The sequence below is a fragment of the Rhinatrema bivittatum genome, chromosome 8, assembly GCF_901001135.1.
Source record: "Rhinatrema bivittatum chromosome 8, aRhiBiv1.1, whole genome shotgun sequence".
NCBI classification, from domain to species: Eukaryota; Metazoa; Chordata; class Amphibia; order Gymnophiona; family Rhinatrematidae; genus Rhinatrema; species Rhinatrema bivittatum.
The window spans coordinates 132,834,416-132,854,389 of record NC_042622.1 but is presented as its reverse complement, the minus strand read 5'-3'; the positions used below and the strand labels follow the sequence as shown (position 1 = coordinate 132,854,389).

The following is a 19,974-nucleotide window of genomic DNA, read 5'->3' as shown; positions in this document are numbered from 1 at the left end:
CCGCTTGAGCTCCTGAGGTGACACCTGTTTGATCCCTCCTTTCTTGAGCGATTTAAGTCTGGGACCCTGATTTGGCATATTCTTTAAAAAAAAAAAAAAAAAAAAAAAAAAGTAGCGAGAACGAGGTAGTGCTCAGCTTGTCCACTCCCCCCATAGCTATTGACAAATAGTGATCTCAGCCAGGGAGGGCTGAGCTCAGGTAAAAAAGAAAAAAAAGAAATAGGAAAATTTTAGTCTCATCTTTTTTCCTTACCAGGTCCTTCTTCCCTCTTCGTTTGTTCCTCGGCGTCTCTTATCCCCCTTTCCCTCTCACTTGTCTGGGGAGTTAGTGTAGATTGAAGGCAGCTCGGGCTCAGCAGATTGAGCAGCTTTTGGGCTAGGCCCTGCTCTTCCGGCTTGCGGGTCGATACAGTAAGGCCGCGTTAGAAAGAGTGCGGCAGTGCCGGGCGCACCCTCGTTTGCCCCACGCACTGTTCTGATCACATACCGCTCGATACTCTATTTAAATTGCTTGCAAATGCAAGCCGCGTATGCAAAGCGTTAGGCGAAGCGTTAGGCCCGCGCAATCCATTTTACTGTATAGGCGCTTAATACAGCACCTATACAGTATCCTGGGTGTGCTGGTACCTGTCATTTCAAATGACATTTGAAATGACAGGCACCAGGAAGTGGATCCCAACTTTAACCCAGGAAAACCTAAAAACCAAAAATCCCCTCCTCCCGAATTGGCTCGACATGTGCCAACTTACCTTTTGTTGCTTTTCAGCCCCTTCCCTTCTCTGCCGCCCTCCGGAGGGGGCAGCCGGCGGCGAAAGCGGATCGCAGCGGTCCCTCCCGCGCAGGTCCCGGTTCTCCTGGCTCGGCAACAGCAGTACAACAGCTAGGGCTCCATCCGGCTTGCAGCGTTCCTCCCCCCCCCCCGCGCAGGTCCCGGTTCTCCTGGCTCGGCAACAGCAGTACAACAGCTAGGGCTCCATCCGGATTGCAGCGTTCCCCCCCCCCCCTCCCGCGCAGGTCCCGGTTCTCCTGGCTCGGCGTGAAGTGCCCTCTCCGGCACGAGCGAAACGAAGCGTTCTTTTGTTGGCCGGAGCGCCCGTCGATTTGGGCGCTCTGGCCAATGAAAGCACGCCCGTCTATGTGCTTTCATTGGCCGGAGTGCCCAAATCGACTGGCGCTCCGGCCAACGAAAGAACGCTTCGCTCGTGCCGGAGAGGGCACTTCACGCCGAGCCAGGAGAACCGGGACCTGCGTGGGGTGGGGGGAGGAACGCTGCAAGCTGGATGGAGCCCTAGCTGTTGTACGGCTGTTGCCGAGCCAGGAGAACCGGGACCTGCGCGGGGGGGGGGGGGAGGAACGCTGCAAGCCGGATGGAGCCCTAGCTGTTGTACTACTGTTGCCGAGCCAGGAGAACCGGGACCTGCGCGGGGGGGACCGCTGCGAGCCGCTTTCGCCGCCGGCTGCCCCCTCCAGAGGGCGGCAGAGAAGGGAAGGGGCTGAAAAGCAACAAAAGGTAAGAAAACAACAGAAAGTAATGTTGAGTCGCTTTGGGAGGAGGGAAGGAGGGGATTTTAGGTTTTTAGAGGTTTCCTTTTAGGGAAAAGTTTGCTGTCTACCATTACCCCTGCCTCTAATGCAGGGGTAAGGGTAGGCGGTAAGTTAGCAGGTTAAACGCGGGGCAAAATGGCAGGGTAAAATAGTGATAGTCGGGGCGCGCGTTACTGTATGGGAGGGAATAGCTAATTCGATCGTTTACATCTGATATACATGCCGTGTGCGGAAGGGGTTACCCGGAGATTTAAAGAGGCAGTAAGGATGGGTTAAAGGGGATCGTGTATCGCAGGAAGGGCTAACGTGGCTGGAAAGTGAGTAGAAAGCAGCTTAGGAGCGGGGTAAGCGCGGCCCCACTTTACTGTATCGAGCTGTTGGTTTGGTAAGTCATGTGGTAGGCTGTGGCAGGTGTTTTCCCATGCACGTAGGTGTGTGCGTGCATTCTCGTGCAGCAGTGGCCTGAAGTGGGCGCTCAAATGCACTGGTACTTATGCATGTAAGATTTGAGCATGTATTTGTGCACGGGAGTGCTTGTGCACATAAAATCGTGGCCTAGATTTGTGTACATATTTGCGCATAGCCTGCAGCTCAGTTTTTGGGTGCATGTTTGTGCATGTACATCTGGGTGTGGTTGGTGTGCGTGCAGGAGGCAGGCTAGAGCTGGGTTCAGGAAAGCTATGGTGCCGGGGACAAAAAAGTCTAAATGCCTTGCTATCTGTGAGGCTTGCCATATAAAGACAATCCAGCCATTGCTCTTTTTAAGCCTGTTTCAGAGCTGTTTGGATGCTCAAGGTGATTTGGCTGCTACAAATTTTGGCAATGTTGGAACATCCCCTTGAGCTATGGTGACTCTGGAGGGAAGTGGGGTGGAAGGTGAACCAGCGGATGGGTCTCCTCTCTCCTGTTCCTGGTGACAGAGGCATCTCTGAGGGAAGGGTCAGAGAGTATCTGGCTTGGGCCTATGGGTTCCGGTGTGGATCCATCCTCCTCCTGGGTGGAATTTTTCCAGGGCCTGCAGACTTTTCTGCAGGGGCGCCTAGAGGAGGCGAACCAACATTATAGGAAGAGTTTGCGTGCTTGGGATCCAACTTGTCAGCCATTGTGGGCAAGTGTTGCAAGAAGGCTGTCCCTGGAGATGTTCAGAAGCATGTGCATCATGATACATTGGCTGACTCTGATGAAGACTTGGATTTCTCTCCTCGAGAGGAGGGAGAAATTCCACCTGATTTAGAGCTACATTGGACTCTACTCCAGTTTGTTTTTTTTCACAGAGATGAGTTGCCGAATCTGTTAACACAGACCCTGAAGATGCGCAGTGTGCATGAGGGTGATGCTGCGGGCTTACAAAAGAAAGATCGCATATTGGCTACCTTTCGCAAAGCGTCCTGTTTCTTTCCTCTTCTGGATCCAATTCAAGAGTTAATTGATCTTGAGTGGAGTGCCCATGAGGCAAGTTTTAAAGGGGGGGGGCGCTTTAGTGGGTTTGTATCCCATGGATCTAAAGGCAAGGGTTCAGTTGTGATTCCCGAAGATGGATGCCTTGGTAGGTGCTGTGACCAAGCAAACCACCATTCCAGTGGAAGGAGGGATTGCTCTAAAAGATGCTCAGGATAGAAAGATTGAAGCTTTCCTTAAACCATGGCAATGAATTTGCAAATTGCTTCTTGCTGCTGCTTGGTGGCTCTGGCTAGTTTGATTTTCTCTCAAGAGACACAAGGAGCGGGATCCAAAGGTGGATCAGAGATGGAACTGGGAGCTGCGTTCTTAGCTGATGCAGGTTGTGACTTGGTGCGGACGGCTACTAGAGGGGTGGCTTCTATGATAGCAGCTAGGTGCCAGTTGAGGCTGTGAAATTGGTTGGCAGACATTGTTTCCAAGTCTAATCTCACAATCGGGCCGATACAGTACAGTGCGCTTCAGCGGAGCGCACTGTTAACCCACGTTTGGACGCGCGTTTTCGACACGCTAGCGTTACCCCTTATTCAGTAAGGGGTAACGCTAGCGTGTCGAAAACGCGTGGCCAAGCCCCCCGAAACTAATAGCACCCGCAACATGCAAAAGCATGTTGATGGCCCTATTAGTTATTCCCGCGCGATTCAGTAAGTAAATGTGCAGCCAAGCGGCACATTTTACTTTCAGAAATTAGCGCCTACCCAAAGGTAGGTGTTAATTTCTGCCGGCACCGGGAAAGTGTACAGAAAAGTAGTAAAAACTGCTTTTCTGTACATCCTCCGACTTAATATCACGGCAAAATTAAGTCTGAGGTCCCAAAAGTAAAAAATAATTAAAAAAAATTAAAAAAAAAATTAAAAACGGCCTGCGACTCGCGGGTTGAAAACCGGACGCTCAGTTTTGCCAGCGCCCGGTTTTCGAACCCGTGGCTGTCAGCGGGTTTGAGAACTGATGCCTGCAAAATTGAGCGTCGGCTGTCAAACTCGCTGACAGCCGCCGCTCCTGTCAAAAAAGAGGCGCTAGGGACGCGCTAGTGTCCCTAGCGCCTCTTTTTACCGCGGGCCCTCATTTGAATACTAAATCACATGCACAGGAGAGTGGCCTGTGCGTGCGCCGGGAGAGCGGGCGCTTGCCCGCTCTCCTGCGACTTTTACTGTATCGGCCCGAATGTTATCCTTTAAGGGTTCTCTTTTATTTGGCAGTGAGTTGGTGAAGATACCGAATAGCTGGGGGGAGTCCAAGATTCCTTGAATGCCAAAGGACAAGAAGGTGGCATCGCGTCCTTTTGGGACGAGGAGCTGCTCCAGGGATTCCCATCGGCTTCATCCTTACAGATGGGTAGGTATTCAAAGGTCTCGTCCCTTCGGAAGATCCAATAAAAAACAATTGCCAAAAAAGTCACCTTGATCAACATCCAGTCCTTGATGGGTACTCTGACCTTTGCATGCAATGAGAAGAGTTTTCCTAAGGTGTTTAGCAGCAACAACAGGCACAACCAGACTGCAACACTTTATATGGATGACAAGACTCATGAAGGATGATCTTGCCATGTGTGTGACATTCCTGGAGGAATATAACAGCGTCTTATTATGGCAGGTCCCCCCCCCCCCCCCCCCATTTCATGTAGGGACCTAGACATACACTCCAATGCTTCAGGCGGATGGGGATTTGGAGCATACTGCCAGGGTTCGTGGTGTGCCACGCCTTTGCCAGCATCAGGGGCTGAAGCAGGATTAACCCGTATCATCACATTCCTTGAGTTAATTCCCCATAATGGTGGCACTTGCAGCATGGGGCAGTAAGTTGCGGAATAAGTATATAATATTCTGGAGTGACAGTCAAGCTATAGTTGAAATAATCAACAGCCAGATGCCCCAAAGTCGTAGATTTGTTAAGGCAGATTGTGTTGACAGCATTGAGACTCAGTACTACAATATGGACACGCCATGTATCAGGGATTAACATCAGTATCGCTAATTCCCTGTCTCAAGCTAAATGGGATTTGTTCTGTATGCAGGTTCTGGGCACAGACAGAGAGGGGATGGCAATACCGCAGCACCTATGGAAAATTGGAGCGCAACCACCAAAGACCTTGTTCAGAGATAGGTAGCACTGACTGCTTGGGCAGCATACATACATTTTTGACCGGCTATGACTGGGTCCCGGGTCCAGTCCTGGAAGACCTAATTGTTCACTACATAGCAGACACAAAATATTGTGGATTTCCTAGTGTGTAGACAGATGGACTTAGGACCAGTGGGTTATGCTCCCCTGCCAGCAGATGGAGACGGAGGAAGCTGACGACATAGTATATATACTCCTGCAGTGACCCCAGCCTGCCAGTATTCTCCATCTCCAGCAGATGGTGGACATGAATCTCCCTATGGGGATTGCTTCGGATTTTTTGGAAGGAGAAATTCGAATTCAAGAGAAGAAGCCCTGCTCTCCAGTGATGATAACAAAAGATCCCTCCCCCAGTTGAGAATTACTGAGGTGATTTCCGTGGTCCCTCAGAGGTGTGTCTTGATCCGGTGGCTGTGGCTGTGTGTCGAATTTCTGAGTTGCAGGCCTTGTCTTGTTGGGAGCCATTCCTTTGGGTGACTCCAGGAGTATTACAGCTGTGTACTGTTCCATCCTTCTTGTCCAAAGAGGTCTCGGAATTTCATTTGAATCTGTCCATTTCTTTGCCATCCTTGGATAAGGATAGGGATACGGAAGAGTATCACCTGCTGCCCCCCTCGGATGTCAAGAGACTTGTCGTGCAGTATCTGGAGATTTCTGAACCTTCTGGAAGACAGATCACCTGTTTGTCCTCCATGGGGGAAGTAAGCAGGATGCTCCAGTTTCGCAGGCTAAAATAGCTCACTGGATTAAGGAGGTGGTCATGGCCGTGTATGTGGATGCTGAAAAGCCTGCCTACGCAGGTTCGGGCTCATTCCACTAGGGTTCTGGCAGTGTCATGGGCGGAGGTTAGATTGTTGTCTCCCATCGATATCTGCCAAGCTGCGATGTGGTGGTCCTGACATACTTTTTCCAGGTTTTATTGTCTGGATGTGCAGGCCTGGGAGGACACAGCCTTTGCATGTGTGGTGTTGACTGGACTGCGGGCAACCTCCCACCCTGTTTGGGAGTAGTTTTTGTAGATCCCGCTGGTGCTGAGTCCATCTGTCTACACGCTAAGAAATGGAGAAATTACTTACCTGATAATTTCATTTTCTTTAGTGTAGACAGATGGACTCAGCTTCCCGCCCTCGGCTGCCGCATGAGTGTGTCAATAACCCTCATGTTGGGCTCTGGGTCCCAAGGGATTACTGGTCAGTGTTCATCCAGTCCCTAGTTTGGGGTACCTAGATTCTTACGTGAGTTCAGTGTTTCTTGTTGGTTGAGTATAGTTATGGCTGCCTATTTTTAATCAAGTTTTTAATCAAGTTTTTTGCTAGTCTGTCCACAGTTGCTTTTGAAGAGAATACTGGCAGGCTGGGGTCACTGCAGGAGTATGTATACTGTGATGTCAACTTGCTCCTTCTCCATCTACTGGCAGGGGAGCATAACCCATTAGTCCTGAGTCCATCTGTCTACACTAAGGAAAACAAAATTATCAGGTAAGTAATTTCTCCATTATCCAGGGACTCCATGACCAGTCATTTGGCCATTTTTGCCTTCTTTGTGGAAGCGCGAGGTCGTGGTGACCCTGCTAAGAATTTTACAGTAATAAAATAAAAAAAATGTTGATGTGGCGGGCCAAGAAAGCTAGAATTTCAAATGACTTATGATGCCCCGTGACACATGATGTATTGATTCAGTTATGGCACACGTCAGTTGTATGTGAATTGGAATTTGAAACCATACTGTTCCGACTTGCATTTTCTCTTGCGTTCTTCAGTGCACTGCGTGTGAGTGATCTGGTGATAGGGTCCAAGATAGACTCTGACCATAATCGGTTACTGTTCAAAAATGTGGAGATCATAGGTCAAGCAGCATAGATTAACTTACACAGGTAAAAGGTGGATCAGGCGGCCCTCTGTCTCATACGGATCGAATCTCTAGTCACTTGCCCATAAGTTAATTGTAAAGCACTTGCCCATAAGTTAATTGTAAAGCACTGCTGCTATTTTCTATCTGTTCTAGCACTGCTGCTGAAACTTTGTTTATATGTGAACCGTCATGATGTTACTAAACGAATGGCGGTATATAAAGAACCTCAAATAAATAAATAAATAAATAAATAAATAAATAAGAACATGCCATATTGGGTCAGACCAAGGGTCCATCAAGCCCAGCATCCTGTTTCCAACAGTGGCCAATCCAGGCCATAAGAACCTGGCAAGTACCCAAAAACTAAATCTAGTCCATGTTACTGTTGCTAGTAATAGCAGTGGCTATTTTCTAAGTCAACTTAATTAATAGCAGGTAATGGACTTCTCCTCCAAGAACTTATCCAATCCTTTTTTAAACACAGCTACACCTACGACATCTTCTGGCAACAAATTCCAGAGTTTAATTGTGCGTTGAGTGAAAAAGAACTTTCTCCGATTAGTTTTAAATGTGGCACATACTATCTTCATGGAGTGCCCCCTAGTCTTTCTATTATCCGAAAGAGTAAATAACTGATTCACATTTACCCATCCTAGACCTCTCATGATTTTAAACACCTCTATCATATCCCTCCTCGGCCGTCTCTTCTCCAAGCTGAAAAGTCCTAACCTCTTTAGTCTTTCCTCATAGGGGAGCTGTTCCATCCCCTTTATCATTATGGTCGCCTTTCTCTGTACCTTCTCCATCGCAACTATATCTTTTTGGAGATGCGGCGACCAGAATTGTACACAGTATTCAAGGTGCAGTCTCACCATGGAGCGATACAGAGGCATTATGACATTTTCCGTTTTATTCACCATTCCCTACCTCCAGTAGAGAACCTGTGAGTATATTTAGCTAGGCTTCCCGCTGGAAGCATGCATCTATTGATTCACCATGATAGGGTTCTGCTTCAGAGCAGCATTGTCTAAACTAGGTTTTAATGCATTGGAATTCGGTGCCCATTCTTTTAGAATAGGGTTGGCCTCCAGCGCAGCCCAGGCAGGGTTTCACATAGAAACAATTCAGTGAAGTGGGAGATGGAGGTTGGCTGCTGTGAAGTCATATGTCCGATTGTACTTAGTTCAAGCACATAATTTTGTGAAATGATCTCCTTTCTAGATTTACCCCACAGGTGAAGAAGGGTTTGAATCGTGGGACATTCCTTCGTGCATTGAGCAGCACAGAGGGCACAGGACCACACCCATATGGTACCCACTTATGTCTTGCTCAGTACATTTTGTGGTTTTGCAGCTGCGGCCTGCGATGGGAGCAACTGCTACCTTTTTTATGGTGGAAGAAAGACAGTGTGGCGGCACCCAAAGCAATAATTCATCTGGAAGGAAATGACTTAGGAGAATTAAATTGCAGACAATTGATAAGGCTTATGAAAAGCAATGTGGTGCAATTTTCGAATATGTTCAGTCAGACTCTTTTCTTGTGGTCTAATACTATCCTGCAGATCAAATGGTCTGACACGAAATTGTGGAAGTGGGTCGCAAGAAATTAAATTGGCAAGTTGATTTATGGATTGGCAAGCTGGGGGGGGGGGGGGGGGGGGGGGCCGACAAATCATGCACAAGTGGGCTAACAGTGCGTGGGTTTTTACAGACCAGATTGCATTCATCTATCAGACATTGGCTACTAGTTATTCAATAATGCACTGCAGGAAGCCTTTGAGGGCACCCTACCCAGGTATATGAGAATTCCATTAGAAATGCTTAAAGGATGTGGGGTGACATGAGTCAAGTTTAGCACTGCTTCACACCTGTGGCAGGGTACCCGAGCCAGTGCTGTTTTCAAAATGATGCAAAAACAAATACTTTTATTTTTATACAATAATTTAAATAGAATAGAATAATCTGCATTAGAACATTATTACAAATCTATAGCAGTACTTTAGTACATTAGAACAATTATGAAAACATGCATTTGTGGAAACAAACACCTCCGGCCAATTAGTTGTTCACCTCGCACGTGTACATGCATAAAAGTGTCACACACATGCTGCTGTGGGAATCCCCAAATAAAACACACTAAAAAGCAATGAACCACAGAATGTATACCTGCCACACCTGGTAAATATCATTCAACATATATCAAAATCACATACCACATTCCATACTTAAAGCCCAAAAAATACTTAAAACAATAAATAAAAATTCCTCCCCCCCCCCCCCCCCCATCAGGCACCCACTTTCTTCCTCCTTGAGGCATCCTGTTCTCCCATTAGTCCCCTCTTTCTCCCATTAACTTCATTTTGTGTGTTTTACATGATACCTGATTATGTGCATAGCTTGTAACCCACCTAAAGCTGTAGGTGGAGCAGGATATAAATTTTTTAAATAATTAAATAAAATCTGGCCCCCTCTGAGCACCCTCCTTTCCCCCAGTCAGGTCCCCTTCTTCCCTTAAGACACCCTTCTTCTCCTGTAGGCCTCCCTCCTCTGAGCACCTCAATTTCCCATTGGATCATTCTCCTACTTGCTCTGTCATCAGCCTTTGTACCTGAGGGCACCATTCCCTTCCCTATCGGATCTCTGCCCCATTTAGGACACCCTTCTCTTCTTCATTGACCCACCTTTTTTCTGTTACTCATCAGCCGGCCTCCACACCAGGGTCAGCCATGGGAATGTACTTGAGCACGATCAGAAGAGAGCTGGCAGTTCAATGACTGACAGTTGCTCCCCCCCCCCCCCCAGTCCGAGGTGCCCATATCTGCAGCCAGCAGTTTGCAAGCCTTTTTTCCATTCGTAGGTCTAATCTGTAATAGTAGTAGCTCGCAGGCAGCCCAGTGTATGAATGATGCCATTTTTTTGCGTGCAGCTGCCCGTTTCCTCCCGCCTTCCTGTACGAGCTGTCCACTGATAGCCTGCATTCTCCAGTGGGAACACAAGGCAGAGAGTCATTGGCCCAGGCTGATGTCTGGAGGGAGCGATCTCAGACTGCTAAGCCAATTAAAATAGCAAGGGCTATAGGCGGGGAAGAGAGCTGGTACATGCAGACAGAGCCCCAAAATTGGGGAAGGCACACTGGGATCAGTGCCACAAACCTGGAGGTGAGCAATGAGCATACAGCAAAAGCTCTGATTGCAGGAGGGGAACTATGCAATTTTGCGCAGTTATGTGTATGTCAATTAATTATGCATATGTATAATCAGATAATTCTCCAGGATGTAACCAGTGAATACCTGCTCCTCTTGATACATATTGCACTCTTCTACAGTTACAGGGAAGCACCATGTGTCTTAGATTCTCTCATCAGGTTTTTTAGCATTTCCCTCTGCTATTCCTAGAGGCAACAAAGTCTAGCCTCATATGATCTGTCACTAAATGTCTGACTGCAGATGTCAGAGTAATGTGATTGGCAAGCATGTTTCACCACAGGCTTATGAAGCCATGCATTACCATAGAGTTTGTTTGGTCTATACCTTGTACCTTTCACTGAATCCCATCTCCTTTATACACACTTGCACACATATACAACCTGGTTTTTTTAACCAAATTATTCATATTTCTGTATTTTTCCAATTTTTAAGATGCATATAGCAGAAAAAAATGGTTGAGTTGACATAAGTTTGAAGCTTGGGAGCTATAGTGCCAATTGTCAAGGCTTCAATCTTAGCTACTGATTTTTCACCCTACTGCCATAAACATTCATAATTTGGTTACGACCTTAAAAAACAATACTCCTGTCTTTGCCCACTTTATGATTGCAATAGTGGCTTGTACTGATAAAAGGCATCAAGACATGATAGGTCTGGGCTTTTAAAAGCTAAACTAGCAATTTAAATATCAATAGAAGGTTTGAATTTGCAGGGGAGGAGATAGTCTTTGGTTACTTGGATAAGGGGGATTGGAGGTCTGAGGAAAATCACATGTTTAGTGTTTCTCTGTGTCCATTATATGTACCTATACTTGTCTTGTTTCTTCTTAGATTGAAGTCTGATTGATGTCACAGCATGACACTATTTTATCCTTATGGATAGCTCATGCCACAGTCCAGCATGCTGGTTCTTTGAGTATTTTATCTTGATGTTTGCTTCATCAGTGCAGCCATTATTTGGACAGATCTTAAAATTATCAATTATGTCAACTTCTGGCTGGAATGAGGTGTAATGGGGGCTGAACAGATAAAATATCTATCTTAAAATGTTGTTGTAATGTGGAATGATATAGTTTTCTGACCTTTTGAAAATAATTTTTTAAACTTGTCAATTAATTTTTTTTGTTTTTTTTATTTTGTGTAGCATATAAGTAAGGATCCCAAAGAAACAAGAGATCAAAAAGACTACAAACCAGAATTCAACAACAAAGCTGGTTTAGAATGTGGGAAACAGCCATCACTGCCCCACCTACAAGCTCTACAACAGTCGCTACCTCAGAACCAGAGCTATGTGACTACTGCCGTTGTAAAATCACAAACCGGTAAGGGATATAAAAAAAAAAATGTCCTCTCAAGCTTAAAAGCTATAAGACCTGGATTATGTCTGCTTGCAATTGCATGCTTGTTTCTTGAAAGTCAGGGAACTGCAGTGTCATTAATACCAAATGGTGTATAAAACTCCCAAATTTCAGAATTCAAGTGGCTTTCCTGCATTCAAACTCTTTTACCACCATTGAATATATATATTTTTAAACTTATTTATACAAAAGGCACATTTAATAAAGCATTCCAACAGACAACAATTGAGCAATAATAATCAAATATACAGTAGTTCCCAGATATCTTCAGCAACAAAAGAAAAAGAAGATTAGTGGCACCTAATAGCACAAAAATGGTCACATTGAAAGTATCTCCCCCGTCAGCTCCAATATGGAGAGCATAGGTTAATCTTTCCAAGTTTGCTATCTCAGCCACTTTAGTCTCCCAGCAAGCAATCATAGGCATTGGCTTCCACATGTGAGCAATAGTCAGACCAGCAGCATGTAAGAATTGGTTAGTTAACTTCCTTTACCCCCTTGCATGCTGACCCTGTTGGGCCAGAGGCCCAGAAGACACAAAGAAGGGGAACAATTTGAATAATAACTTCTCGTAGGATATAGATATCCTACGAGAAGCTTGCCAAACGTGTGTCCAGTTTTATCGTCCAGATTCTCCTGTAAATCCGCATTCCATTTATGTATGTCCAGGTGATGTACCCTCTTTACAAATCTGCCTCCAAAGATATACAGCAAAGAAATAAAATGACACCCCCCATTAACCCAGCACAAAAGCTTCTCCAACCCCTTACTCTTCTACTTTTCTATATTCTCCACACCTTGGGAAATATCTCTAAGCAGTTGTAGAAACAATGAGTACGATTAGGTATCTAAAACTCTACAACCAAATCCCTGATTGATTTGAAATGACCATTTTCTAAAAGTTGCCCCAAAAATGTAAACTAGATGCCAACCACAGATCAATATTGGGGGGTGGGGGAAGAGAAGAGTACCAATAAGAGCATGGGGATCTTGCTGAGCGAAGTCATATAAGATCTAGCCTCAACTAAATACCCAAGCCTGGTTTGAACTGTTCACCAGACCCATAAAGTGTGTGCCAATATTGGATGCTTTCTACAAAACCGTTCTCTATATAGATGAGGTAGAGAAAGGAGTTGCAGTAAAGCCACTAGGCTAAGTCTCCTAGCCCCTCAACCTCCATTAATAACCAGTTTGAGCAGCATCCATCTCCACCCACACGAGAAGAGAAGCTAACAGACATACCCAAAAAGACATTTAAAAATCAGGCAAACCAATTCCACCCTTATCTTTATGTTGAACAAGAGCCATATATCTAAGTCTCAGTAGTAAACCCTTTCAAATAAAATTTCCCACCGCACTTTTGAGAGCCAGAAAATCCTTCATAGAAATATCACAAGGGAGATGCATGAAGGGGTAAAACAGCCTAGGAAAGACTGACATTTTAATTAAATTCACTCTGCCCAGTAGAGGCATAGGGTAAGAAACCAAGTCTTTCTTTCTTTGAGAATGGGAGTTAATTATTCTTGTATAAATTACAGATATCACTGGAGACCCAAATATTTATTTATTTATTTATTTAGAACTTTTTTATACCGACATTCATGTAAAAAATACATATCACATCGGTTTACAAAGAAACAGATTATTGGATAAAAACATTACATAGAACAGGGGTTACATTGAACTGGGACCCAGGAAGTTAAATACAAACTGCTAACATATAATTTAAATAATGTACAAGCATTAAACAGAACCGAAATCGAAATGACATCACCTTCTGAGATGAGCTCAGAGTAACTTCAGTGGTAGGAGGAGGAAACGGATCTAGTGTGAGATGGGGAGGGGAATTTCTTAAGGTAGATTAGCAAAAACCGATTAGATAAGGTGAGAAAGAAATAGTGGTAGTTTAACAATAGTATTACAACAGGCGACTAAGGGACTGCTGGTTCTCTAATAGGATGAGCAGTTTTCGCTTGGGGTGGGGTAGCATCACGAGAAGGGAAGGTTAGGGTTGAAGAATTACACCAATTGGTGATAAAGCATATGGTAAATGTGAGCTAGTAAGTGGCATAGCCTGCCAGCAGGTGATATGCCCTATTCAGAGTCAATACAAGCGTCTTGTCCTGTCATGAGTGAGAGAACGATCATCCATTAGGGAAAAGCTTGTCTGAATAGCCACGTTTTAAGCTTTTTTTTTGAAGGTCAACGGGCATGGTTCCTGACAGAGATCAGGGGGGAGAGCATTCCATTGTGGGGGACCAGCTGTTGATAGGGCGCGTTTTCTTAAAGAGGTATTGGCTGGGGGGGGCATACAGAGTGCCTTTATAAGCTGTTCTCATAGGTCTAGAGGACGTGTGGAGTCGAAAAGGGATGTTTAGATCAAGAGGGGTTAGATTGTGTATGGCTTTGTGAATTATCGTGAGGACTTTGTGGAGAATTCTGAATTTGATGGGTAGCCAATGAAGGTTCCGAAGGATGGGAGTAATGTGCTCTCTTTTGTTGGTGTTGGTCAGAATCCTGGCGGCGGAGTTCTGCAACATTTGAAGGGGTCTGATGGTGTTTGCTGGGAGTCCGATAAGGAGAGAGTTGCAATAGTCGATTTTTGAGAAGATGATGGATTGAAGCACCATGCGGTAGTCCTGAAAGTGGAGGAGGGGTCTCAGCTTTTTTAGGACTTGCAATTTGAAGAAACATTCCTTTGTGGTATTGTTGACAAATTCTTTTTAGGTTTAGATGGTTGTCCAGAATTACGCCGAGGTCTCTCACTTGAGAGGAGAATGATTTTTGAGATGTAAGGGGTTTGTTGATTAGCCCGTTATTGTCATCCTGGGAGATGATCAGGATCTCCGTTTTGTTAGTGTTGAGGACCAAGTTGAAGCTGGTGAGAAGGTGGTTGATTGACTGTAAACAGCTATTCCAGAAAATGAGGGTTTTGGAGAGGGAATCCGTGATCGGGATGAGTATTTGCACATCGTCGACGTAGATATAATGAGTTATCTTTAGATTCGCAAGTAGATGGCAGAGCGGGAGAAGGTAAATGTTGAAAAGCGTTGGGGAGAGAGATGATCCTTGTGGGACTCCCAGGGTGGAGATGACAGGGTGGGATTCTTTAAATACCAAGGTATCGAATATCTAAAATGGCAATACAAAGGACATTTGCTTCTCGAGGCAGGGGCTTGGGGAGCCAACAAACATAAGTTGGCCCCACAAATGCTAAAAAACTTTAGTTGGTCAAGACCTCGTGTTCCTTGGTATACTTAAGATCTTCGGCAAAAAAAAAGTGAACTGCGCCGAGTAGAAATGGTGTGGCAGAAATCTAAGACTGATGATGATATAATGTTATATCTGAAGATGCATCAGGATTATAAATTGTTTGACGCTGCTAGAAGGGCGTATTTTCATTCCTGCTTATCTGAATCTCTTAATCGACCAAAAGAGCTTTTTACAGTAGCTTATAAACTTGTTCAAGATTCGGATACCAAATATATCCTTCCTCCTTTTTCTCCAGAGGAGTTTGCTAAGAAATGTGTGTCAGAGATTTCTAGATTGACAGATATGTTCTCGGTAAAGCACCATGATTTGCATTTGATATCTCCTAATGATAAGGCGGTAGAAGTAAATCCTTCAAGTCAATTTGAGTTCATTGGGACTACAGAAGTGGAAAGCTATCTGGTAGTGTTAAAAAAAAAAAAAAAAAAAAAAAATCTACATGTCCCTTGGATCCTTGCCCTTTATCTCTGATTTATTTGTTGAAAGAAAATTTTCTAGAGATTCTAACTGCTTTATGTAATCTGTCCCTTTCTGAGGGATGCATATCTGAAGTTCTAAAAGTTTCTTCAGTGTTCCCAGTGTATAAGAAGGGACTTCTGTTAAATGATCCAAAGCGTTATAGGCCAATTTCTAATTGAATTTCTTTAGGGAAATTAGTAGAAAAGGTGGTGTATAGACAATTAGATGAAATTTTAACCACTAATGCAATTCTACATAAGTTTTAATGCGGTTTTTGTAAGAACCACAGTACAGAGACGTCTGTTTTCGTTTTGGATTTTCTTTTGCGGCAGTTGGATAAGAAAACACCAGTTATTGCTATTTTTTTGGATATCTCAGCCGCATATGACACAATTAGTCATGCGGTGCTTCTTTGGTGTTTAAAGCAATTGGGTGTCTTAGGATCTGTATTTGAATCCTATTTACACGATCAAAAACAACAGGAAAGGAGTTGGAGGAATTGCTCTGATTGGTATATATTAAAGAATGGGGTTTCTTAGGGTTCAGTTTTGTCTGCCGCTCTTTTCAACATTTATCTGACCCCTCTTTGTCAACTGTTAAATAGTTTCAGCATAGAGTTTAGACTCTATGCTGATGATTTACAGTTATTTTTCCCAATTGTTGATTCTCTGTCTATGACCTTATGTCATTGCCAACTGCATTACTGCTGTTAATATGTGGATGCAAGAAAATATCTTATGCTTAAATTTATTAAAGACTGAGGTGGTGTGCTTCCAACGTCTGACTCAAATGTCTATTGACTTGAGTCACCACCTGATTAAAGTGAATGAAATAGAAATACTTGTAAAAACTATTACAAAGAACTTGAGGGTATTATTTCATGAGAATTTGAAATTTGTACCTCATTTAAAATCTGTTTTAAGTGTTGGTTTTTTAAGCTTTGGAAGTTGCATCATATGAGATGTCATGGATCATGCCGATTTCTGTACTTGAAAGTGCAAAAGACTGTATTAATCGATTGATTGCTGTAACAGCTTATATGTGGGGTTACCATCATCTAGTATTCATGCTTTGCAGATCCACTACAGCGTAATTGTTTTAAATTATTGATCTTAGTGTCAAGTTATTGAAGTTGGCGGGGCCTTCTTACTTGTCAAATTTCTTATTCAATTATTTGCCTATTCGTGCTCTTCGATCTCAGGATAAGAATCTTTTGGTGGTACCTTCTGTGAAAGATGCTTATTTATCAGCAACAAGACGTCTAGCTTTCTTTGTTATGGGCCCTATTACTTAGAACTCATTACCTATTGATTTACGTAAGATTTCAAATTTGAAGTATTTCGTAAACAATTGAAAGCACATTTGTTTCTAGAAGCCTTTGATTTGTAATTTTCTTCCTGAGTTCTTTAATGAGATAGTTAATTTTTGTATTTTATATTTTTTTGAATGTGCTAATGTGTTATTTTATTGTTGTAATCCACCCAACACAACTGGATTGATATGGGCAGGAAATAAATGTTTTAAAATAAATAAATAAGCTCTGATAGAATAGTTTACAGTGTAACCCGAAAAAGAGCTACCGGGTCAACCAATGGCTACCGCTGCCATTGGTCGACCCCAGTGACATAGTAAGGGCAAAGGGCCATCGGCGCCATTTTGATTACTGGCAGCCGACGGCCCAAGTCCAGGAGATCGCTCCCGGACCGCTCCTGAACTCCCGCTGGACCACCAGGGAATTTTGGCAGGTCTTGGGGGGGTCAGGAGGGTGGGGATTGTATTTAATTAATTTGGCAGGTCTCGGGGGGGGGGTGTGTTAGGAGAGTGGGGGATTGTTAATTAATTTAAAGGATTGGGAGGTTTGTTTTTTTTTGGGGGGGGGGGTTCCCACAGAAATAGAAAGACAAAAGTTTTCTGATCTGGGGAATTGACCGAAATGGCCCTCCCCAGACCCAAAAACAAAATGGGGAGAAAAAAAATGTTATGCACTCCCCTAATTTGCTCCATAAGACGCACAGACGCCCAGGGACAGAGCGGGTTTAGCACAAAAAAAATTTTTTTTTTAATTATCCCCCTCTTAATCCTAGGTGCGTCTTATGGAGTGAAAAATACGGTATATTGATAAGATTGATTAAGGCTGGCAGTGATATAGAAAGATAAGTCGCATCATGAGTGTCATCAGCATAGAGAGAAATCTTGAGTGGAGTCATAAAAGTTGAAACCCTAGATTGAGAGACTATCTGATTGCTTGCGCCAAGGATTCAATTGACAAGTCAAACTATAAAGGGGATTAGCGGCACCCCCAATGAGTACCACAACAAATAGGAATTGAGGAAGAGAGAATCTCATTAGAGAGAATTTTTGCAGTGGGATTACAGTAAAACACCTCAATCCAGGAGACAAATCCTGCTGGAAACCCAAAACGGGATAAAAGGTCAAAAAGATATGACTAGGATATATAGTCGAACACGTTATCAGTATCCATAGATAAAATAGCCCCAAACTTACCAAGGCGCTTAACAAATGTATTATATAAAAAAGTCTTTGAGTATTATTAATTGAAGACTGTCCCTTATTGAAATCTGTCTGATCAGGAATGCATCCCTCAATCTGGAGCTGCAAAATCTTTGCTAAAATCTTAGGGTCGAATTTTAAAACCGTTGCTCATGCTAAAAGGCCAATATATGCAAGTATGTGGGCTGTGCATGAGCAATGTGGATTTTAAAAGCTGATAATTATGCACAGGCTAAATATTTGCGAGCTAAAAAAAAAAAAAGGGGGGGGGGGGTGGAAAAGGGGCAGGGCATGGGCGTTCCAGGGTGGGGCCAACAGTTACACATGTAAATCCATATTTTAAAACCAGAAGTTGCAGTGCACGGCGGCTTGTTAGCTGCATATATTTACTGCTGCTGCTCCTGATGAGGTGTACATCTGCAGAAATTGTGTTTTAGGCTTAATACGACAGATGAGAAGTTCAGGTCAACTGGGGGAAGTACAGGCTGAAGAACCAGAGGGGTCTGGATGATCTCAAGATAGACTAGGCAAACTGGTGGACTACTTGGTAAAACTGGGAATGTCCTTCGCGTGAGCATGTTTTAAAATCCACTTATCTGCGCATGTTAAAGCCAACAAAGTCCTAAGGAAAATATGTGAAGAATGTTTGCTCGAGTAATGACTTAAAATTAGGTACACATTTATGTGCAGTAGGTGTATTTTAAATCATATGCAGGCAATTGCGCTCATGATTTAAAATGCCAGTGTATGTCTGTTTGTGCGTCCGTACGTTTCATTTGTCTGCGTTGATCAACGAAATGGGTCAATATGAAGAACACTCCAATGGGTCCTTGTATTTTTTAGGTATCAATATGATTAAAACCTCAGTAAAGTTACCCACTCTGGCTCCCAGCGATCGAAGAAAATTAAAAAGATTGCAAAGTACAAGATCCTTATAAAAGTTTAATGGGAACCTATCGGGTTCAGGACTCTTACCAGAAGAGATAGCCTTAATAGCCGTAGTCACTTTGTCTACAGTAAGACCGAAGATCCTCCAGTGCCTCTGGAGGAAGACGGGGAAGCCTGAAAGGTTCTAGAAATACAGTAAGTTCCTCCGTGGTGGGGCCAGGGACATCTTCGTACAAATTAGAAAAATAAGATACAAATAGGGAGTTGATGTCCTGGGGCAGATATTTGAGATTGTCTTGAACATCATGAATACCATAAATTGCAGAGCTATTAGTTCTCTCCTTTATAGCTATCACCAATAGAGGGCCATCCCTCCCCCATGCTTGTAATATCTGTTTGGTAAATCTGAGGGACTTTTCAGTGTTGGCCACCTGGAGACCCCTCAATTCATTGTGAGCCAGGATTCATTTTTTAAGAGTGATAAAAGGACCATCAGCTTTTTGTTAGGACTTCAGTTATCGAATCTTGTGTCTGCAACTCAACCTGCTTGGCTCTCCAAGTCCTACTAATGTGACTCGCCTACAAAATAATTTTCTCCCTGACCACCGCTTTAAGAACCTCCCAGCACAGAGTGGGATCATAATTCGTTGGCTTGTGCCTATCAAAATCATGGATAGTATATCCCAAAATTATTTCTTACCTGATAAAGGGACATTAAGCTGCCAAGGCCTAAATGATTTTGTGATTCAAATAAAATGGAGATTGCGTGATGGCAGAAATTGTACAAGACAAAATATCTGCATGAACAACCCTAGAGGCTAAAACCAGATTACATAAGAAAAAATCAATCCGACTGTAAGTGATATTGTGGGAAGATATCCTGCATGTGGGATATCTCAAAACGCCAAATATCTTTGAGACTATATATGGCACAAACCTCTAGAAAACTGCTGGAGGGGTCCACTGAACAACCACCATAGCTCGATCTATGTATAAATTCCAGTCCCCCACAATACATAACCTACTAGTTTTGAAATTGGACAAGACTCCTTGGAACCTCCAGTAGAATTCAAATTGCCTGCTGTTAGGAACTTAGAGATTTACCAGGGTCAAAGATTTTTCAAACAGAGTGGCCTCTACAATACCAAATCTGCCATCTGGATCACAGTAATGATTGCCCATATCCTAACAAAAACTTTAGCAAGTGCCCTGTTTTTAACACCATATCCTCCCCAACATGGAATTCCCGCTATCCACCAAAAATTCCCCAGCCCATATCCATCCTCAACAGTTAACACGTGAAAGTACC

General features: G+C 43.8%; 1 protein-coding gene across 7 annotated transcripts in view; it reads left to right on the top strand.

The window, feature by feature from the left end:
* Window positions 1-19,974, top strand: part of EHMT1 (euchromatic histone lysine methyltransferase 1) — a 441,279-nt gene that overhangs the window by 164,784 nt on the left and 256,521 nt on the right. For all 7 annotated transcript variants that reach the window (XM_029611524.1, XM_029611528.1, XM_029611523.1 and 4 more), the window contains exon 4: window positions 11,324-11,501. In XM_029611524.1, the coding sequence (XP_029467384.1) occupies window positions 11,324-11,501 (178 nt within the window). The remainder of the gene's footprint in view (window positions 1-11,323; window positions 11,502-19,974) is intronic.